Below are 23,647 nucleotides of genomic sequence, written 5' to 3'. Positions count from 1 at the left end.
TTACTCTAAAAATATTTTTTAGATAGATGTTTAATCTGTAAGAAACAAAATGCAGGAAGGGGATTGGAGGTGCATCCAGGCATCCCGTTCCAGCCACAAGCACCTGTCCAATACCTACAGATGGATTTTATTGACCTTACTCCATCAGCAGGCAAAATGTATTGCCTAATAATAGACAACATGTTCTCTAAATGGGTAGAGATTTTCCCGACAGCAAAACGAGACTTCACGGCAGTAGCTAAGGCACTGTTTACAGAAATCATACTTAGGTGGTGAATCCCTGAGTGCATCAGGTGTGGCAATGGTACTCTAAAAATAAATTGGCCAAATGCTGTTAAGAGACCGGATTGCCATGGCCCAAAGCACTACCATTAGTGTTACGTTACATGAGAACACGTACCAGAGCACGATCTAACCTAAGCTCATTTGAAATTCTTTTTGGCAGGCCCCAAGCACGGGACTATGTCCCACCAACAGTACTGCATTGACAATGATGTGTGATGATGCTATGATTAAATTCTGTGAAAAGCTATGCCGTGCTCTCGCTGTTGTTTCTAAGCAGGTAGTCAAGGAACAGGAGAAAGGCAAGTTTGAGAGTAAGCTGAAACATGGTGAGTGGATTCTGGTCAAGAAAACGGGTCATCCTCGAGGTGGACAGGGCGGTTCCAAGTCCTACTGATCACACAGATAGCGTGTACAGCGTTTGACAACACTTTAACAGCTATGCATCTCAGAAACGTGCATATCAGGCAACGCGACCTGGAAGAGAGAGAGAGAGAGAGAGAGAGAGAGGATGAGGAGGAGAGAGAGGAGAGAGAGGAGAGAGAGAGAGAGAGAGAGAAGAAGAAGACCCATTTTCTGTTTTATCATCACTGTTTTAGCTAATGCTTGCTTAAGAAGCCCTATTCAAACCACATTTTAGCACAAGCATGCATGATTAAGTCTAATATATGTGTATTATATAGATCAATAATTGCAGTATTTTTTATTAATTTTTCCTTAGCAATTTTTATGTCCATTTTTGTGATTCAAAAGGGTGGAAATGTAATAGAAAATGTTGTGACTAACAAACATGAACATTGAACATTCTGTACCAATATGCACACACACTCAAAACTAGGAACAGCAAAAATAACAGGAACTGAACTGTTTCCAGTTGCACACAAGTAGAAGAAACAAGAACATTGCAGGCTGCAGTGGTGTGGATAATAACGGCGTGACCGTCGCCCTGCTTGTGCGACGACAAGATTAGAGGAAAACAAGATTAGAGGAAAACAAGATTAGAGGAAGACACGCACAGTGGAAGACACACATACAGTAGCTTCATGTATAAATGGAGAACTGCCTTACATCCCAGTAACCACTCTGTTCAGACAGGTTCGGGACAGACTGACTGACAGACTGACTGACTGACAGACTGACAGACGAATGACAGACTGACAGACTGACTTCACACTTGCAAGTGTAGTGAATAAAGAAGTTTGATATTCCACAGGACTCTGCTGCGGTCTTCTCTGCAACTTATGGAAAGTTCACTTGAACTATTATTTCTGATTGATAGAATAGAATTTCCTCCACATCTGTCACACACAACACTCCTGACACTCTTCTATCACACACACACACACAACACTCCTTACACTCTTCTGACACACACACACAACACTCCTGACACTCTTCTGACACACACACAACACTCCTGACACTCTTCTGACACACACACAACACTCCTGACACTCTTCTGACACACACACAACACTCCTGACACTCTTCTGACACACACACAACACTCCTGACACTCTTCTGTCACACACACACAACACTCCTGACACTCTTCTGACACACACACACACAACACTCCCTGACACTCTTCTGACACCACACACAACACTCCTGACACTCTTCTGACACACACACAACACTCCTGACACTCTTCTGACACAAACACAAACACTCCTGACACTCTTCTGACACACACACACACAACACTCCTGACACTCTTCTGACACACACACAACACTCCTGACACTCTTCTGACACACACACAACACTCCTGACACTCTTCTGACACACACACAACACTCCTGACACTCTTCTGACACACACACACACACAACACTCCTGACACTCTTCTGACACACACACAACACTCCTGACACTCTTCTGACACACACACAACACTCCTGACACTCTTCTGACACACACACAACACTCCTGACACTCTTCTGACACACACACACAACACTCCTGACACTCTTCTGACACACACACACAACACTCCTGACACTCTTCTGACACACACACACAACACTCCTGACACTCTTCTGTCACACACACACACAACACTCCTGACACTCTTCTGACACACACACACACAACACTCCTGACACTCTTCTGACACACACACAACACTCCTGACACTCTTCTGACACACACACACACATAACACTCCTGACACTCTTCTGACACACACAACACTCCTGACACTTTTCTCCACCCACTATCCTACCTGTACTCAACTCTTCACCTCTTTTCCACACTCCCCATCACACTAGATGTTTGACCCCAAATATTTAAACTCCTGCACTTTTTATTTAAGCATAAAAGTAATGTAATTACGGGTATAAATAAATAAATAAATAAATAAATAAATAAATAAATAAATAAATAAATAAAAACCAAAAGGAGATAGATAAATAAAAATTATAAATTGTATAAAAACTATATAAAATATTAAAATACATGTGAAAAAATAATGTATATAATTATACATAAATATACATAAATGCGTATGGTTTTTAATGATTGTCTTTAAAGTGTCCAGGTGCAGTATGGTGTGTAAATAGTGTATAAAGTGTCACTGTGCTGTGCAAGTTCTGAGTTAAAGTGACAGTCCAGAGTTAAAGTGTCAGTCCAGAGTTAAAGTGACAGTCCAGAGTTAAAGTGACAGTCCAGAGTTAAAGTGACAGTGCAAAAAAGGTGTGCAGAAAAAACAGTCAAGATAGATGGAAAGGTCCAGAATTAAGTCCTGGGTGTTTCCTGGTTTTAAACTCCAAACGGCCTGCAGGAAGAAGCTTCTCCTCATTCTCTCTGTGTTTGCTCTCACGGAGCGGAAGCGTTTCCCTGAATGCAACAAAGAAAAGAGTCCACGGTTGGGATTCTGAGATCCTTTACAATCTTCCTGGCTCTGGTCTGGCACCACGTGCTGTAGATGTCCTGGAAGTCAGGGAGCTTGGTGTGGATGGTACGTTCAGCTGACCGCACCACCATCTGGTGGGTTCGCCTGTCCCGCATGGTGCTGTTCCCGAACCAGGAAGTGATTCTCCACTAGCATCCCGTTGATGTTTAGCGGTTGGTATGACCGCTCCTGCTTTGTGCTGAAGTCCACTATCAACTTCTTAGTCTTGCTGACATTCAGGAGAAGATTGTTCTCCTGGCACCATCTCTCCAGGTTTTTAGTCTCCTGTAGGTAGGCCGTCTCGTCGTTGTTGGAGATCAGGCCCACCACAACAGTGTCGTCAGCAAAGGTCCCAGGACCTGCAAACTTAGAGGTGAGCATGGAGGGAATTACGGTTGCTGAACGCTGAACTGTAGTCCACAAACAGCATTGTTGCATAATTCCCTTTTCTGCAGGATAGGGATAGATATATAATTAATTGAATTTATTTGTTTTTTTTATTTATTTTGAACTTTAATTTTATATATATATATACTATTGTTCTTCTTATTTTTCTTCTTATTTTTCTTCTTCATTTTCTTCTTCTTCTTCTTCTTCTCTTCTTCTTCTTCTTATTATTATTATTATTATTATTATTATATATGCATTTATTTTCACTCTCTTCTGTTTCCATACTTAAAGCTGCTTTGAAACAATAGAAAATTGTTCAAAGCGCTACTGTATCTCACTGCTGTCATACACCATTCATAATATCTTGAACTACTCTTATGTACTTACAGAGGCTGAGAAAGGCACCCCCCCCCCCCCCCCCCCATCCTGACCATGTTCTACAGAGGGACCATTGAGATCATCCTGAGCAGCTGCATCACTGTCTGGTTTGGGGAACTGCACCATCTCAGATCACAAGATCCTGCAGTGGACAGTGAGGACAGCTGAGAAGATCACTGGTGTCTCTCTTCACTCTATCATGGACACTTACACCACACGCTGCATCCACAAAGCCAACATTGTGGACCCTCACACACTCACAACATCCACATCACACACACACATCACACACTCTTCACAAACAAAAAATCATACATGATATCAAAACAAAAAAATAGAGGAAGAGATGAGAAAAAAAGATAGGAGAAGAAAAAAAAAGTGATAGATGAGCAAAAAAAAGATGAATGACGAAAAAAAGGGTGAAGAAAAAACAAAAAAGAAAAAAAGATGACAGATGAGAAACAAAAAAAGAGGAGAACAGATGAGAAAAAACAAAATAGACAGGATGAGATGATAGGAAAACAGATTAAAAAAAAAAATATAAAAAAAATAGTATAGACATAGGAATGAAAAAAACAAAAAATAACAAAAAAGAGTAAAAACATATATACACTCAACACCTATTAAACCACACACAACGCAAACACCATTTCACCCCACACACCAATAACAAAAACACAACACACTATTCAACCAACAAACAAACTCATCAACACTCTCAACCCACCACACCCCTCTCCAACACACCACACACACTCTTCACCACACACACCCCACACACACACTCTTCCACCACACACACTACTCACTCACCCTCTTCACCCCACACACTCCTCACACACTCCTTCAACCCCACACAATCGTCACCCACACACCACTCACACACACACTCTTCACCACACATACTCCTCACGTACACTCTTCACCCCACACACTCACACACACACTCTTCACCCACACCACCACTCACACACACACTCTTCACCACACATACTCCTCACACACACTCTTCACCCTCTTGCCTCCTGTGTAACAGTTTCTTTCCACAAGCCATCAGTCTCCTTAATAACTGAACTGTACTGAGAACAACACACACATACATCAACTGTATAGACTGTACAGACCTACACCAAATACACACAATTCCAATATACATCCATCAACTCTACAATATATGCAAATTACAGACCCATCTCAAATTTTCCATTTGTATATAAAATTCTTGAAAAAGTTGTACAATTGAGAAACTACCTGAAAATCAACTCCATCTCTGATATTTTTCAGTCTGGCTTTAAAACCCTCCATAGCACATAATGACCACAGATGCTGGTGATACCATGGCCTTAGTGTTTTTAGATTTGAGCCCTGCTTTTGATTTCGTAGACCACAAGATTCTTTTATCTCGGCTTGAATGCTCGATTGGTATCACTGGCACAGTACTGAAATGGATCCAATCCTTTTTGTCAAACAGAAGATTTACAGTCAACTTAGGTGTCCATTCATCCTCGGTGGCCCACGTCACCTGTGGTGTACCCCAAGGAACGATTTTAGCAGCGGTATTATTTTCGCTGTATATGTTACCTCTGGGATCAATTATGCACAAATTTGGGGTGTTGTATCACTGCTATGAGGATGACACACAACTTTATATACCTGTTAAGCACAAAGATAACTCGGCATACAAGAGATTGGAGGCTTGCTTGCAAGAACTCAAATTATGGCTTACAAATAATTTTATGATACTTAACGATGACAAAACCCAAATCATTCAATTTGGGCCAAAAGGGCACCCAGATGAAGTCTCTATTAACTTTGGTACTCTTACTCCTTATCTTTATTCTGATGTTATGATGATCTGCTTTTCCTGTTCTTTTAATTGTTGGTAATTTGTACACGTTCTTTTATATTTATGTTCTTTCTTTTTTCCTTTTCTTTTATCTCTATGTACATCACTTTGGCCAGCTCGGGTGGATTTTAAATGTGCTTTATAAAAAAAATTGAATTGAATTGAATTGAACTGTTTACATGCTGTTTTTGCTCTTTGCACATGCTGTCTCATATTTCAGTGTATTGCTGTTTTGCACAATACTTTACAATATCTCAGGTAACTGCTGCTATAACACTGTGTTCATTCCAGTATTTCTACACACACAATATTGTCTGAACATACAATATGTACACTGGCACTGTTTCTGTTGTCTTTCTTGTATTTGTCATTTTGTAATGTTTGTCTTTCTGTCTTGTCCTGTCTGTCTTTCTGTCTTGTTTGTCTTGCCCTGCACTGTCTTGTTTGTCTTGTGTACACCAGGTTGCACAGCTGCACTGTATGTGGCTAGGACTAACTTACTAAGTCCTTGTAGCTCTGTCTTCGTGTTATGTAGCACCCTGGTCCTGGAAAAACGTTGTATCATTTCAATGTGTACTGCAACAGCTATACAGTATATGGTTGAATTTGTATTGAGATGTGTATATTGTATATGATGGCCACTAGAGGGCAGTGTAATGCTACAATACAGTTCTGACTGTGTGTAAGACCGTAAGCAGTTAATAAACGGGGTTCCGGACGGGATACTCGGTGTGTAAGTCTCATCAATACAGTAATGACAATAAAAGCTTCTTGACTTGAATTGTCTTCAACTGTGTGTCTGATCTCTAATTCACTACAATCATTTAATTTTTTGTTCGTCCTTGTTCCTTTGTCATCATGACATCTCTTTATGGAGAGCTCTTTATGGTTAGCTCTGAACTCCAGAATCAGCTGAATTTTCCTCCTCCTATTTTAACTTGATTTTTAATAAATCCATGAATTCTGTGTTCGTGTCTTTAACACATAACTTTACTCGACATCCAGAAAGTTTTAGATGAATTCTACAAATACGGTTATATTCTATTCTACAAAATAATTGACTGTGTTTATTCACTCTGTTGGGAAGCACAGACTTTTTAATGAATTAAATTTACTCAAATTAAATCTTATAATGTATTATTTATTAGTTTACATTTTTATTTTATACATTTTATTATTATTATTATTATTATTATTATTATTAACATATTTTAATAATTATTTTATTTTTGATTGCACAGCACTTTATAAATACAGATTCTTCTTCTTCTGTTGTCATTATTGACAAAGTTTTTAATGAACATTAATGAACCTTATTAAATCTTTATTAATTGCTGTAATCTGTAATCTGTGATGACGCACGAAGCCACGCCCACTTCCCTTCCCTGCTCATATCCAGCTCTATGGTGAAGGACTGAAGACTTTTCTGATGTTTTCTCTCAGTTTCAGCTGTAAATAACAGTGACCATGACGGAGAAAGCAGAAGAATCTCCTCTGCTGAGTGCAGAGACGAGTGAAGCCGAACTTTACACGTCCGTCACGTCAGAACGTGAGTTTTATTCGGATTGTTTACATGGTTTTATTAGTGCATTCACACACGTCATAACTTCCGTATTGTAATATTCCGTTATTAGTGTGTTATTATAGTGTCTACCTTCTTATAATGCCTTTATTATGCCTCTTATAATGACTTTATTCTGTAACGCTTTCATACACACTTTTATTTCTCCGTTACACTTAAACAAACTGAGTGTGAGTCATGTTTACTTAAGAGTCGGAATCGGTTCAGAATCAGTTTCAACGCAGTTTGTTAACGGTTTAATCAGACAACTTTTATTAAACAACCCCAATCATTGTCCCTATTCTAGTCGATATTAGTGACACATACCGTATATCGGAAAAGTATTTAATAATCCTCCTGTTACTGCTAAAGGAAAGATCAGTGCTTTTAAACAGAGTCATTTCCGGGGTCTGAATGACTGATTCAGTTACATTGTGTCATTTAAACTAAGTCAGGGAGTTGAGACTGAATCATTGAATCATTAGACCGAATCACAGAGTCACACTAAGCCTCTGAGTTATTTGGATCAAAACAAAAAGTCACTTAAATTCTAAAAAACTCTGTGGATTAATCTTCATGGTCAGACAATGTTTCATGGGATTATTGTGTATGAAGCCGTCTGGAGACTGTCATGTCTTCTGTGTGTCAGTCAGCTGTTTGGTCTGGTGTTTATTAGGGATGTGGTAGCTCAGTAGTTAAGGTGTTGGGCTTCTGATCGGAAGGTCATGGGTTCGAACCGCAGCTCCACCAAGCTGGGCCCCTGAGCAAGGCCCTTAACCCTCAGTTGCTCAGTTGTAAGTCACTCTGGATAAGGGTGTCTGCTAAATGCCGTAAATGTAAAAATGTATTAGCAATCAGCAATGTGCTGAAATCACAGTTTGTGATCATCCATTAATTCACCTGGGGCCTGTTTCAGAAAGGAGGTTAAGTGAAAACTCTGAGCATTTTAACCCTGAAATGAGGGAAACTGGGTTTTCCATTGCAGAAATGGAGGTATGTTAAACCCGAGAAGGAGGTTAAGTCAAGCCCGTTTCTGAAAGAGAGGTAACTTCTGTTGTGTTCCTAACCTGGTCAGGAGCAGGTTTTCTTCGGTAAACGCAGACTTTCTTTCGGTTTCCTCCCCTTTTTTTTTTAAAGACGAAGCGATGTTTAACCTCATTCATTGCACACATTTCAGTTACACAGAGAGCATCAAAGGGGCTTTTTACACCCGGTCACTTCCTGCGTTTTCTGTGATCCGATAGCTACCCGATGGTAAAAAGACCAGGTCTAAATGCCCTCCGAAACAGTTTCGAGACGGATATAAATCCGATGATTCAAACCCCTTCAGGAGGTGGTCTGGGACACGTTACAGATGAAACTGGACAGGTGTAAATGCATGTGGTTGTTCAAGCACATACGTCAGCGCTATACTCCTCCCAAATGGAAGTATGTCACTCCAGGTGACTCACGAGTCGTGCATCACGCCAGGAACAAATATGTTTTCCCATAAGTGCTGGCTCTGATCTTTCACTCAGGTCTCTCGTTGGGTCTTAAAATGCACTGCTGCCGCCAGCGAAGATGCAGCAAACAGTAATTGCTGTTTTTTTGTAGCAACCGCATACACCAAAGTGTGTTCCATTTCAATTACCCCGGAAATGAGGTAAAATATACAGTATTAGCATTTTGGGCAGGAGCAGAAAGATCGGATCGATATCCGTTTCGCCAAGACGCATTTTTGTGGCCTAATGTAAATGGAACGGTTTTAACAAATCAGATAGCTATCGGATCAGAGAACACACATGAAGTGACCAGGTGTAAAAAGGCCCAAAGGGAATGAAATGTACTAACCCTAACCCGGGGGAGGAAACCGGAGTACCCGGAGGAAACCCCCGAGGCACGGGGAGAACACACAAAGCGGAGGCGGGAATCGAACCCCCAACCCTGGAGGTTTGAGGTGAACGTGCTAACCACTAAGCCACTGTGCGCCCCCCAGGTATAATATATGAAAGTTAAAAAAGAAAGACAAATTAACACTCAACAGGAAAAGCCTGACGGTACAGATGGGTTTTTAGCTGTTTTTCTAAAACCCCCAACAGAAGACACATTCTTTATACTGAGAGGAAGCTGGTTCCAGAGAGCGGGTGCAACTGTTGCAAAAGCTCTGTCCCCTTTAGATTTCAACAATGATCGAGGAACCTGAAGAAGAGCTTGATTATTGGACCTGAGAGATCTGAGTGCTGAATAAGGGTGAATAATTTCAGAAATATACAGTAAATGGGTGCTTGACCTTTCAGAGCTTTAAAAACAGTTAAAAGAATTTTAAACTGTATTCTAAAATAAACTGGGAGCCAATGTAAGGAAGCTAACACTGGGGTAATGTGATCATACTTTTTCTTTCCAGAAAGTAACCTGGCAGTTGCATTTTGAACTAACTGTAGCCGATTTAGAGAGGAATGGTCAAGACCAATATAAAGAGAATTACAGTAATCCAATCGAGATGATATAAATGCATGTATGACCTTTTCTAGATCCTGAAAAGTTGCTTGAATTGATTGAATGCCTTTATTGTCATTGTATTACGCATACAACGAAATTAGAAGCGCTACTCCTGATCGGTGTAAGAAAAACAGACATATAACCACAGACAATAAAAACAGACATATAACCACAGACAAAAACAATACACTTTTACACATAAATACACCAAGTGAAATTCACATTAAATAGTCTGAATAAATTGACCATTGAGTAAAGTGACTATTGATAGTAATAAAGTGCCTATTTTGTAAAGTGACCATATATACAGTAAGAATAGCAGCAGCTTAGACAGAAGAGATTTAAGTGAAATAAGTGACTATAGATAACAGGTTGGAATGGTATTTGAGATTAGTGCATTGAGTTTAAAGTCCTGATGGCAACTGGGAAGAAACTGTTCTGTTAGCGGGTGGTTTTTGCTCTTAATGATCTGTACCGCCTGCCTGAGGACAGAGGATTAAACAGGTGGTATGTGTACTTTATGATGTTTTTGGCCCTAGAGCGATAATGGGAGTGGGCGATGCTTTCCAGGGAGGGTAGTGGTTAGCCAGTGATTTTTTTTTTGGGCTGTGTTGACTATTTTCTGAAGGGCTTTCTTGTCTACTGCAGTGCAGCTGGAGTACCACACTGAAATGCAGTACAGTACACTAACACTAAAAGTCCTTGTTTGGAGTTATGAGCGGAAACACTCAAGAGCTGAATCTCTGATGCCCACCCACTTTCCAGACGAGATAACAAAATGTCATGGTCCACTGTGTCAAAGGCAGCATCAACAGCTCCTGTGGCAGACCAAACTTCCTTAATTGACATAGAAAGTACATCCTCTGCTGGGCCTTTTTGATGATGGCGTTTATGTTGTACTCCCATTTCAGGTCTTGGGAAGGCCTCCACAGATGACACTGGGCTGTTGGATATTGTGTGGGGGAGTAGTGTTGGGGTCTTTCCTAAAGTCCACTATCATCTCCACAGTTTTGAGGGTGTTTATCTCAAGACTGTTCTGACTGCACCATAGCACCAGCCGCTTCACCTCTTGCCGGTATGCAGATTCATCGCCATCTTGGATGAGACAGATGAGCGTAGTATCATCTGCACATTTCAGGAGTTTAACAGTTTGGTCACTTAAAGTGCAGTGTATAGGGAGAATATCAGTGGGGAGAGGACACATCCCTGAGGAGCGCCAGTGCTGATTTTCCGAATGCTGGAGGTGACATCTCCCAGTCTCACCTGTTGTTTCCTGTCTGTCAGGAAGCTGGTGATCCACTGACAGATGACTTAGGAGTTTTGAGTGGACAATTTCCGGAATTATAGTATTAAAAGCCGAACTGAAGTCAACAAACAGAATCCGGGCATATGTCCAGTCCAATGTTGACTGCATCGTCCATTGCTCTGTTTGCAAGGTAAGCTGTAGGGGATCCAGCATCTGTTCTGTGACAGGCTTTAGGTGGGCCAATACCAGCTGTTCAAAGGTCTTCATGACAACAGATGTCAGAGCGACAGGCCTGTAGTCATTCAGTCCAGTGATGGAGGGTTTCTTTGGGACCGGGATGATTGTGAAGAGTTTAAAGCAGGAGGGGAGGAAGGTGTTGAGGTTGTCAGCCAGGTCTTTGTTTGCTTCAGTGGGAGATGGGGGGGCGACTCTTGTCGTTTGTGATGTCTTGCAGGCCTTTCCACACTGATGCAGGGTTGTTATCTGAACACCTGCTTTTCAGCTTTTCAGAGTAGCTTCTTTTGGCTATTCTGATCTCCTTTCTCAGTAGGTTCCTGGTCTGCTTATACAGAGTTTTGTCCTCCCCTCTGTAGGCATCTTCCTTGGCCTGTCGAAGGTTTTTGAGTTTGGCTGTGAACCATGGCTTGTTGTTACTGTATTTGCAGAAGGTTTTGGTTGGCACACACATGTCTTCACAAAAACTGATGTACGATGTAACAGTGTCAGTCAGTTCATCCAGGCTGTCAGTTCCAGCCTCAAAGATGCTCCAATCATCCATCCATCCATCCATCCATCCATCTTTTACTGATTATCCAGGGCCGGGTCGCGGGGGCAGCAGACTAAGCAGGGATGCCCAGACTTCCCTCTCCCCAGACACTTCCTCCAGCTTTTCCGGGGGAATACTGAGGCATTCCCAGGCCAGCTGAGAGACATAGTCCCTCCAGCGTGTCCTAGGTCTTCTCCGGGGCCTCCTCCAGGTTGGACATGCCCGAAACACCTCCCCAGGGAGGCGTCCAGGAGGCATCCGAAACAGATGCCCGAGCCACCTCAGCTGACCCCTCTCGATGTTGAGGAGCAACGGCTCTACTCTGATCTCCTCCCGAGTGACCGAGCTCCTCACCCTATCTCTAAGGGAGAGCCCAGCCACCCTACGGAGGAAACTCATTTCGGCCGCCTGTATCCTGGATCTTGTCCTTTCAGTCATGACCCAAAGCTCATGACCATAGGTGAGGGTAGGAACATAGATCGACTGGTAAACAGAGAGCTTCACCTTGTGGCTCAGCTCTTTCTTCACCACAACAGACCGCATCTCTGCAGAAGATACACCGATCCGCCTGTCGATCTCCCGCTCCATCCTTCCCTCACTCGTGAACAAGACCCCAAGATACTTAAACTCTTCCATTTGAGGCAGGAGCTCTCCGCCAACCTGAAGGGGACAAGCCACCCTTTTTCGGCTGAGAACCATGGCCACGGACTTGGAGGTGCTGATTCTCATCCCCGCTGATTCACACTCGGCTACAAACCGTCCCAGTGCACACTGAAGGTCCTGATTTGAGGCAGCCAACAGGACAACATCATCTGCAAAAAGCAGAGATGAAATCCTGTGGTCCCCAAAACGGACTCCCTCCGGCCCCTGACTGCGCCTAGAAATCCTGTCCATATACATAATGAACAGGACCGGTGATAAAGGGCAGCCCTGTCGATGTGGGATGTGGTGGCTCAGTGGTTGAGGTGTTGGGCTACTGATTGGAAGGTTATGGGTTCGTACCCCAGGTCCACCAAGCTGCCACTGCTGGGCCCCTGAGCAAGGCCCTTAACCCTCAGTTGTAAGTCACTCTGGATAAGGGTGTCTGCTAAATGCCATAAATGTAATGTAATGTAATGTCGTAGTCCAACATGCACTGGGAACAAGTCTGACTTCCTCCTTGAACCGCCACCTTATTGTAGTGGATGGGTTGCATGCCTTAATGATCCTAGGAGCTATGTTGTCTGGGGCTTTTTGCCCCTGGTAGAGTCTCCCAAGGCAAACAGGTCCTGGGTGACAGGCCAGACAAAGAGCGGTTCAAAAGGCCCTTTATGAAGAAGTCAATACCAAGGTCCGTGACATCGCCCGGTATGGCGCAACCGGGGCGCCACCCTGGGTCTTACCCCACGGGGCCCGGCCGGGCTCAGCCCGAAGGAGCAACGTGGGGCTGATCTCCCGTGGGCCCACCACCTGCAGGAGGAACCGTAAGAGGCCGGTGCATTGTGGATTGGGTGGCAGTCGAAGGCAGGCAGGCCTCGGCAACCCAATCCCCAAACACATAATCTGGCTACATGGAATGTCACCTCTCTGGGGGGGGAAGAGCCTGAGCTGGTGCGGGAGGCTGAGAGATACCGACTAGAGATAGTTGGGCTTGCCTCCATGCACAGCTTGGGATCTGGAACTCAACTCCTCAAGAGAGGCTGGACTCTCTACTACTCTGAAGTTGCCCGTGGTGAGAGGAGGCGGGCTGGTGTGGGCTTGCTCATAGCCCCCCAGGTCAGTCACTATGTGTTGGAGTTCACCCCTGTGAACGAGAGGGTCGTTTCCCTGCGCTTTCGGGTCGGGGATAGGTCTCTCACGGTTATTTGTGCTTATGGGCCAAATGGCAGTGTAGAGTAACCAACCTTCTTGGCGTCTCTGGGAGGGGTGCTGGAAAGTGCTCCGACCGGGGACTCCGTCGTTCTACTGGGGGACTTAAACTTAAAAACGCTCACATGGGCAGTGACAGTGACACCTGGAGGGGCGTGATTGGGATGCTCCAATCAGTGCAGTCAAAACAGTCTTGTAGTTCCTGCCTCACTGGTCCATCTCTTCACTGTTTTTACTACAGGCTTAGTAGATTTTAGTTTCTGCCTGTATTTTGGAATAAGATGGACCAAGCAGTGATCAGAGTTCCCCAAGGCTGCCCTGGGTACAGAGCAATATGCGTTCTTCAGAATTATGTAGCAATGATCCAGTGTATTTTTCTCCCTTGTGGGACAATTTATGTGCTGTCTGTATTTTGGAAGTTCAAGTGTAAGTTTTGCCCTGTTAAAGTCTCCAAGAATAATAAAAAGAGAATCCGATAGCTCTGTTATGCGATCCGCGCGGTGTAAGTGGAAGCCCGAGAGAAGTAATGCACTGTCCGGGATTGAGTAACAGAGCCAAGTTTCAGTAAAACAGAGAGCAGCAGGGCGTGAAAAGTCCTTGTTTGATCCGTTGAGAAGAAACAGTTCATCTATTTTGTTCAGCAGTGAGCGGAGGTTCGCCAGGTGAATCGATGGGAGCGCAGTTCTAAATCCCCTCTGTTGTAGCCTCACTAGCGCACCGGCGCGCTTCCCTCACCGGCGTCTCCTCCATGTACCACAGAGCGAAGCTGCTCCTCCAACTAAGATTTCCAAAAAACTATCCGGGTTTGTGAAAAGTTGTCTGGAGTGAACTGCCCGATGTTAAGCAGTTCTTCTCTAGTGTAAGTTATCACGGTAGGGTAAGCAAACACACAGGAAGTATACAAAAAGAAGGAAAGTACTAGAGAGAGTTGTGCCGAGGCAGCCATCTGTGGCGCCATCTTGAAAACCATTTTCACTGTTATATACTGTTGTAGAAAGGACATTATTTAGATTTATATTAATAATATTTACACTATTTTTATTTACATTATTTACATTTATATAATGTAATAACAAATAATATAAATGTAAATAATGTAAATTATTTCCTTTCTACAACAGTATATAACATTGTAAATGTAAATAATGTAAATGTAAATAATCTTTCTACAAAAGTTTATAATAGTGTAAATGTAATATATATATATATATATTTGTCATTGTAATATCTTTTGTAATTACTAAATAAAATCTGCCTAATATTTTCCCTCTTTCTTTCCCATCTGATTCATATTTCTTTTACCCCAGATGTCCCCTCTGCTCCACCATATCAGGCAGAGGCTCCTCCTCCATACTGGGCAGTGCCCGTTGTTGGCTCCGCCTCCCTGTGCTGTGGTGTGTGTGGAGCTGAGCTGGACTCTAACAGCAACCAGTATATAGTGAAGTGTGGAGTTTGTCAGGAGGCCACGGTTAGTGTGCTGATTCCCATCATCACAATTCCTGGTAACAGCTCCCAGTGATTTCACCAGTAAACTCCCACAATTCTGGACTCCGATCGGTGGTCAGTGGCTCTGACTGTAATGCAGGTTTATATTAATGCATGCTATCTGATGTATGCTACATGCAACAGTTTAAGCTTACACATTTTGGATTTAAGAGATTTTATAAATGAGGTGTGTGTGTGTGTGTGTGTGTGTGTGTGTGTGTGTGTGTAGCCCTTGAGGAGTCCCCCTGTAGGAAAGAGGTTTGTTCGCTGTCCATGTCATTGTCTACTGATATGTAAAATCTCCTCCCAGCGAGTGGCGTGTCCTCGTCCTCAGTGGTAAGGAAAACCAAAGCGAACCTTGTGAGTGACAGCGAACCCAGACTCTCTGTCCTGTGGTGGTTGTCTTGTGAATCAGATGGTTATAACTTTACTGTGTGTGTCTGTGTCTCCTCAGTAAGAGAGTGATGGAGCTGACGGATCCGAGCAGTGCTGTGGTGCAGTGTTATGGGACACGAGCCATCTGTGGCCACTGCAGACAAACCTTTCTGGTGGTTCCATCATCATCATCATCATAGAATAGAGTTTTACAGACTTCCAGTAGAGGACTAACTAATACACAGCAATGAGTTACTGTAAACATTTCCAGTACATTTACGTTACAGTGAAATGTACAGATTTACGGTAAAGATGTACAGATCTGGGGTCTCATTTATAAAGCTTGCGTACGCATAAAACAGGGCTGGAAACGTGTGTACACCAGGTCCCACGCAAAGGTTGTGATTTATAAAAAACAAACTTGACGGGAGAATGTGCGCACCTATAAGCAAACTTTGAGCTGTGCGTACGCACATTCTGGAGACAAAGGGAATTGGCGACACAGATGGTGAGGTCGTGAACTGAAGTTAGATTGTAGAAAATAAATGTGAGAACAACGATTATAAGAATTATTCATTCATTCATTTTCTACCACTTGTCCAAACCTCTCGGGTCACGGGGAGCCTGTGCCTATCTCAGTCGTCAACGGGCATCAAGGCAGGATACACCCTGGACGGAGTGCCAACCCATCGCAGATTATAGGAGTTAATGACATTTAATCTTCACTCCATTTCATACGTTATATCCACATTATCATGAAGATTAAATCCAACAGTGTTATTTGTGCTGATTGTTTTAGGCTATATACATCTAGTAAAATCTAAACGTAATTCAAAATGTATTCATAATAATAATAATAATATTCAGTGCTGCCTTACAGTCACATTGTCCACAACGGGAGCGCAGGAGGAGATGGCGCGACTACATGTGATACAGAATAGCATGAAATACCCTTTTATTACAGAACTACAGAACACAGTGTAAAAACTAAATATTTTCCTTAATGTACATATATCATAAAATGTCAAAGTCTGCAAATACAGTCATGAAGCACAATCGCTACTCATCATCGGTCCTAACTATTACGGTGTTCATTACAAAACCGTCATGAAGAAGCATGTGTTCACTATAACATTTTCGTCTTAAATTTTTGGCCACAAATGTATTCTGTGATTTTGTCAAGGTGTTATCGATCAGTCTAATTGCTAGAAACATATAAATCCTCCGGTGACCCGGGTATGTAATGCTTCATGATGGCTGGCACTGTTGGAGGATTATGCCAATGGGAGAATAAGGAGAGAACGAGTTTTCAGGGACCATGATGATGACTGGCTAATAAGCCGATTTAGATTCTCTAGAACTGTGCTCTTAGATCTATGTGTTGAATTGGGTCCAGTATTAGAGAGGGCAACACGCCGGAACCATGCCATCCCAGTCCAAATACAAGTCCTCACCACACTGGGGTTCTTGGCAACTGGCAGTTTCAAATTAAAATGCAATTTTGCAGCAATGTCTGGTTTCCCAAATGTAATCGGCGCAATTGACTGCACTCATGTTGTTATAAGGGCACCATCTGCAAATGAATTTGCTGTTTAACAATATTAAAAAGTAGAAACTGTAACAATTTTGTTTTTAATATAATTATAACAATGTTGCTTTTAATATAATTATGACCTGCAGGCGACAGTGGCTACCCCCTAAGACACTGGCTCCTCACCCCATTTTTAAATTTTTTGGCGTACGCCATTTTTGGCTTTTGGGTGTATGTAAACTTTTAGTATTGATCCTACGCACAGTTTTATCAATGAGACCCCTGCACTGCTGATGTATCAGTAATTCTGTAGAAGCCCAAACTTGTATCAGGAAATCTATGTATTACTCAGGCACTAATAATAAACATTATTAGGAGTAAAAGGAGTAAAAGTGACCCTTCTTGCCCCAGTCTGAAGTTTCTCTCTGTGCTTTAGGCCCCTCGATCAGGAGGAAAGCAGCGTGTTCGATGTCCTCACTGCCGTGAAGTGTAAGACCTATCTGTCTCACTGAAACATGAATTACTGAGCTTTATAATGTTTCTGTTTAAGATGAAAAAAGAAAGGGGAAAAGTATCATTGCTTTTTTAATCTTTATTATAAAATATCATAGCAAAGGTTAATAATTGTGTTTAAAGCGGTACTGGGTAATTGTGTTACGGCAGCACTGTAAAGGTTTCTGTTTGTCTTGGCAGGAGCTTTATTGGACAGCACTATCCCATGAAGCGCTGCATTTACTCCTCACTGTTGGCCATCTTCTTCGCCGTCATCGCTGGAGGACTAATCGTGAGAAAGACTATTGTTTCTGTGTTGAACATTTTGAGGTGTTTGTGTGTGAATGTGTGTAAATGTTAGTGGTTCTCCCACAGGCTGCCACAGTGGATGAGGCGAGGGATTACAACGCCATCTACGCTGTCTGGACTTTTTTGCTGATGTTGTGTGTGAGTTGTGTGTGTGTGGCAGTGTATTGGGCTCGGGTTAAAGTCAGTACTCCTCTGCAGAGTTAATCTGTGTGAACCTTCACACTTCTGTTCTCTGCGTCTAGGACGTACCTTCGCTATCGCTAATCAGGTGTTAGCTGTCATCTCACAGCTCTGTATTGAAATAACAGAATTTATTCATTACGCTTCATCGGTGTATCTGTCTAATTACTCGACAGTTTTTATGATGTGTAATATTTTCAGTGTTGTAATGTAACGGAGTACAAATACTTCATTACTGTACTTAAGTAGAAATTTCACGTATCTGTACTTTACATCGCTATTTAAATTTGTCAACTTTCACTTTTACTCCACTACATTTCCTAGATAAAATGTATGCTTTTACTCTGCTATATTTCCACTAAGCATCTTCGTTACTCGTTACTACAAAATAAAATCAGAAGAAATGTGTGCGACTGCAATAAGGGAGGTTTGGTGAATGTTGCCAAAGGAGGCGGAAGCACAATTGAAACCGCCATGGAAGCACCTACTGGACCTCCCGTTATCGTAGACCAGGGGTGGCCAACCGGTCAGAGACCAAGAGCCAGATTACTGTGTTACTGCAAAGAGCCACAAATGACACAAATTGTTTACTCAAATGATTTTGCTCCTACTGGGAAACTTTGAGGTATTTTCATCCCACTCACACGCACGTTTGACGAAAATACCGTATTGAACTCCAGCGAAGCGAACACGCACAATAAAAAGACACAAATACAAACTTTGATATGAACGTAAGAGCCGTGTGAAACCGGGCAACGAGCCGCACGGGGCTCAAGAGCCGCGGGTTTGTCGCCCCTGTCATAGACGACCACCCCGACGATAGCGGTGAACTCGGTGAACAGGGTGAAGAAGATAACGTTATACACACATGGCCGTATTTGCAAGAAATGATTCTGTACATTGGAATGAAAGGTTCTTCCTACCAGATGAAGTGTCTCTTATGCCTACTGAAAATCACTGAAATTTTACTTTTTACTTTTACTTCAAATACAGAAAATATTCAGAAAATGACTTTTGATACTTAAGTACAGTAAAGATCAGATACTTTAAGACTTTTACTTGAGTAATATTCTAAAAGGTAACTTTCACTTCTACTGAAGTCATTTTCTAGTACGTTACTTGTACTTTTACTGAAGTATTGCTTTCTAGTACTTTAAACAACACTGTCTATTTTAAACAAGAATAAAATGATAAATAAATATAAAATTTAATGATAAAGTATAAGATAAAATAAGTTAGTCGTGTCACTTTAATTAGCACTTTATATTAGTTGGTTGAGACGCTGTTGATAAAATACTCTTTGATGTGTAAATGTGACCAGTGTTCACTAACATAATGATTTCAGAGCCATAACAGTTGATAACAGATGAGTGGAAACCTGTCACCTGACAAGTCACTCCATTACTTGTAAAAGTTCCTGTAATGTCATTAATTCTTACTTATCTGTGTGTAAAGAGTCGAGTCCGAGCAGCTCTGCAGGAGTCACAGGAATGTGAGGGGAAAAACGTTGAAGGCAACCGGTTGTTTAACTTGAAGGAAACCCTATTTCTTCCTATAGAAAGCGATTGCTCAAATCTGTTCTCACTTCCCTCATCAATCAGAATCAGAGTTATTGGCTAAGTGGGTTCATTTTGACACTCACCGGGAATTTGGTTCCAGCAGTTTGTGACTCTCAAAAGTACAGACATAAATAACACTATACTATACAAGAAATCAATGCAGACAATGAGATACAAAATAAACAGGATGAGTATAAGATATGAATATAGAATGAGTAAAATATGAATATAGAATATGAGCGATCAGTAATGTACATAAAGTGTGGGAGTGCAAATAACAATAGTGTGCAATATTATGCTTTTTGTACAATATACAGCAGTAATATATCGTCGCTGTCGGGCGGAAACCTCCTATGTCTAATTTTGTCAATTTCATATTTTTTTCACATATTGATGCTATCGGTCAGTCCCCATGTGGGTCTGTTATTTTTACAAGTTATTAACCAATCTAAAGTCTTGAAAATAGCTTGAGCGCAAATCTCTTAACTCCATTGGACACTTCAACTGTCCACCTCTTCTTCACTCTGCGGTAGAGCTTCGCAGCATATTTCTCCTCAAGAAGAGTCGCAAAGAATCAACACATCTTCTGAGGTAAATGTCTTCAAAACACTGGGCTCAAAGAAAAAAAAATCTTGATCCCCGCTAGTTCTGGTGCTCATCTGAGGACAGGAATTTAGCGCAAGACAATCCACTGCAACGCGGACTAAACCCTGTGCATTGCAGATAAGATACAGCGTGTTTTTAATTACCTAAAAAATAATGGTTTTGGAGATATGAGGATTCCGCCCGACAGCAATGCTGCACTTATAGATATGAAGCAGTGAATATAATGATGGTGAGACGCCCACATGAGCAACATTTCTAGGGAAAAAGGGGGGTTTATGTAGACGCCCAAATGAGTTGTGTAATAAAAGTGCTGATCCTCGAAACACACACACACACACACACACACACACCTCGGGGGATAAGAGTGGTTTGGAAACTGAGATCAGACTGTAAGTAATCACACACAACACTGAGGCAGGAAACTTGCAGGGCACAAGGTCAAACCTTTAAATCAGTTAATTATAGAATTAAAAACCAAAAATATTAATATCATTTATGTTACTGAGTCAAGTTTATGGGTGAAGGATTTTATTCATTTATTTAATAATATCTGACTACATGCAAACAAAACAATAATCAGATGCAGCCTTTTATGGCCAACACACACACACACACACACATATACACACACACACACACATACATATAAACAGATGGATTTGTTAGTGCTACTGACAATAAATGATTTTCATTTGTATTCTTTAGGTTACTTTGCAGAAATGGCTGAATTTGGAGAGATCGTTGATGCAGTTGAAGAAGCGATAGAAGGAGCAGAGGAAGGTATTGAGGAACTATCTGAAGAAGCACAAGAAGCACTAAGAAGTGAAATCGCTGAAACCCGCACTGTGATCGAAGAGCTTTCTACAACCCAGAGTAAGCTCCAAGAGTTCCTTTCAGCCATCAAAGATTGTGTTTCTACAGTGGCCAAGTTCACTGCCAAAAATATAGTGATTGGCGCCATCCTGTGGGGGGTAAATGTCGCTTTAAACAAGCTTCTTCCACACGGTCAATCAGAAACCCACAAGCGCATGAGTAATGTAATAAAGGCCTTGAGTGATGTGATCAGTACTGAAACCAAGATAAACCAGAAGGCACTGGACTGGATGAAGATCCACAAGGATGACACCATCTGTCTGGAAGGATTTGAACTGCCAATGGAAGCCATTCTCTCTAAATACCTCACACCTATAGAACAGGTAAGGTGACAGATCTGATACAAATTTTCAGGTAAATTATCCTCAGAATGATCCTCAGAAACATTTACGTGCTTCCACATGATCCAGATCACATCATTCACACACGCTTAGATATTGTTTTAAAATGACACCAGGGCAGATGTTAGTCCTGAACACAAAAAACTAACCAAACCATTTGGCTTGCAGTTGGTTGTAGTTAAACTTCTCAGTTCTGATGGATGAAGATGTTCCAGCTCAGACAGATTAGATAGAGATTGTTGATGGTGATCAATAATGTTCAGGTTTTGTGGCAGATAAATCTGGGCTTTGACTGGACCATTCGAACACATTCAGGTTGTGGGTTCTGAACCTCTCAGGTGTGGTTGTGGCCAGTGTGTTTACAGTTAGTGATCTGCAGGAAGGTGAAGCCACAGATGTGGTTAGGAGACTTTACCAGAACTTTGTCTCAGATTTGTTTTGATCCTCGTCACGATGCTGTTTTTACCCTCAGTTCTATAATATTCTGTGTAGATACATCGATATTGTTGTCCTGCTGTTATGTTGTGATTTTTGTGCTTTTTCAGGCCACTGAAGATGCCGAAACCATCGCTAAGTCTCTTCAAGAACATACAACATGAAAAAATTTATGGAAGTTACTGAAGTGTTCATCAAGGCCTTCAGTAATCTCCTCACCTTCATTAAGGAGAAAGAAGAGAAGGTTGAAGCACTGAAGAGCTTCCCAGTAAAAGAGGGAGATCTTAAGGATCTAACAGCAAAGCTCTATGTGGCCATGGCTTTACCACTGTGGGATTAAATGATGACCAGATAATCAGATGTAATCCGAAATGGCAGAAAAGTTCATCAAATGATCATCAATTTGACTAATTCAACAGTTTTATTTACTAAATTTATTAAATATATCCTCAAATTAATATTTCACTGACATGTTAATATTTGCTATAATAAATTCATCTTAATTCACTTGATTGGATTTGGATGAGGAACGTTGATGTTTTTCAAATAAACAAAGGCAAAGTTTTTTATACAAATCAATAAAGTTTGAAATCGGTCTCATGATGAACCAGTGACTGTTTTCTGTTTCATTATATTGGGAACAAAAGAACTGTAACCTGGATCTGTTTCATGGGCATCAATTAAAATCATTTTAAAAAGTTTGTGTATTTGTAATAGACAATAAAGTTTCTCTTCATTTAATATCATTTTTTAATCTTTGTGTCACAATAAAAATATTTACATACGATATAGTGTAAATTAAATAGATTTCAGTTCAGTTCACTTCATTTCCAGGTTATATCACTGTAAATGTGTAAAAGTTCATGATGTGAATGTGAGGAACTGTAGGGTAAATAAATAGAGCTCATATTTAACCCTCCTTAACTGTTTTTAACACTACACTGGAGTTTCATTCTGCTGGTGGAAGGAAATCGACTTCTGGGACGTTTTTAATCAGAAGAAACAAACCGGTGATGTTGTGTCTGAGTCTGATCTAAAATAAGTCTCTGTTTCAGTGTGAGACATGTGTTTGTCCCTCTGTGGGAAGAACTTTAACTGATTATGAACAAGCACTAGGAACATCTCAGAGAGCAGAAATGGTTTTGATGGTTCTGAGATCACTGTTTAGTCTGAAGATACAAACATTTGTGTGAAAAAATAACCATTTATTTATCGTTTCTATGAATATAATCACCTCTAGTATTGTAGAGAAAAATAGTGATGAAACTCTACAAATTCTTAACGTCCTGAGTGTCTGCTTTCGTATGAGCTTCATATTAACACGACTGTCGAGCGAGACACGAGGAAGACGTTCAGTCATCAACACGGACACGAGACAAACAGGAAGAAACAAAATATTTTGTACTTAAACTCTCTGTGTTAATCAAACTGAACCAGTATTTTTGCCAAAGCAGATAACAACAGGTCTCATATGGACAAAATGCCACCCACTCTCCTGGTCAGTCGTCGTCATGTCAGTAACTTGAGGTCTCTCCTGATTTCTACACACTTGGTTAAGGTGTAAATAATTTCCGTCACCATGTTTCTGAATCGTGAAAGAATATAGCATAGCATCTGGTCAGGTACCAACTACTTTCAAGAGAGCAAGGGTTATTCCCATCCTAAAGAAACCTGCTCTGGATCCATCAGACATCAGTAACTACAGACCGGTATCACTTCTCTCATTTCTTTCAAAAATTCTTGAACACATTGTCTATAATCAACTGTCTG

The 23,647-nt window shown here is 41.5% G+C and overlaps 1 protein-coding gene across 3 annotated transcripts; it reads left to right on the top strand.

Moving 5' to 3' along the window:
• The first annotated feature begins 7,152 nt into the window (after positions 1–7,152).
• LOC125145681 (type 1 phosphatidylinositol 4,5-bisphosphate 4-phosphatase-like) lies at positions 7,153–22,032 on the top strand. 3 transcript variants are annotated; one of them, XR_007144113.1, is made up of 10 exons: positions 7,153–7,341; positions 14,999–15,159; positions 15,406–15,512; positions 15,631–15,724; positions 17,519–17,571; positions 17,776–17,866; positions 17,950–18,021; positions 20,156–20,213; positions 20,934–21,424; positions 21,988–22,032. XR_007144113.1 is itself a non-coding variant. In XM_047819502.1 (7 exons), exons 1-7 carry the CDS (start codon positions 7,260–7,262, stop codon positions 18,085–18,087), a joined length of 726 nt encoding a protein of 241 aa, XP_047675458.1. In that variant the 5' UTR covers positions 7,154–7,259; the 3' UTR covers positions 18,088–18,426. The 3 variants fall into 3 exon arrangements, 1 of the variants encoding a protein (XP_047675458.1); XR_007144112.1 differs by lacking the exon at positions 20,156–20,213 and having other exon boundaries at positions 7,154–7,341; XM_047819502.1 differs by lacking the exons at positions 20,156–20,213; positions 20,934–21,424; positions 21,988–22,032 and having other exon boundaries at positions 7,154–7,341; positions 17,950–18,426.
• The last annotated feature ends 1,615 nt before the right edge of the window (positions 22,033–23,647 follow it).

This window comes from Tachysurus fulvidraco, chromosome 10, assembly GCF_022655615.1.
Source record: "Tachysurus fulvidraco isolate hzauxx_2018 chromosome 10, HZAU_PFXX_2.0, whole genome shotgun sequence".
NCBI lineage: Eukaryota > Metazoa > Chordata > Actinopteri > Siluriformes > Bagridae > Tachysurus > Tachysurus fulvidraco.
This window is presented reverse-complemented; position numbering and strand designations above follow the sequence as displayed.

Excerpts from the sequence above, each read along its gene's own strand:
- LOC125145681 (XM_047819502.1), top strand. The coding sequence starts at position 7,260 with ATGACGGAGAAAGCAGAAGAATCTCCTCTGCTGAGTGCAGAGACGAGT. Across the intron at positions 7,342-14,998 it reads CACGTCCGTCACGTCAGAAC|ATGTCCCCTCTGCTCCACCA; the intron begins GTGAGTTTTATT and ends CTTTTACCCCAG. Across the intron at positions 15,513-15,630 it reads GCGTGTCCTCGTCCTCAGTG|TAAGAGAGTGATGGAGCTGA; the intron begins GTAAGGAAAACC and ends GTGTCTCCTCAG.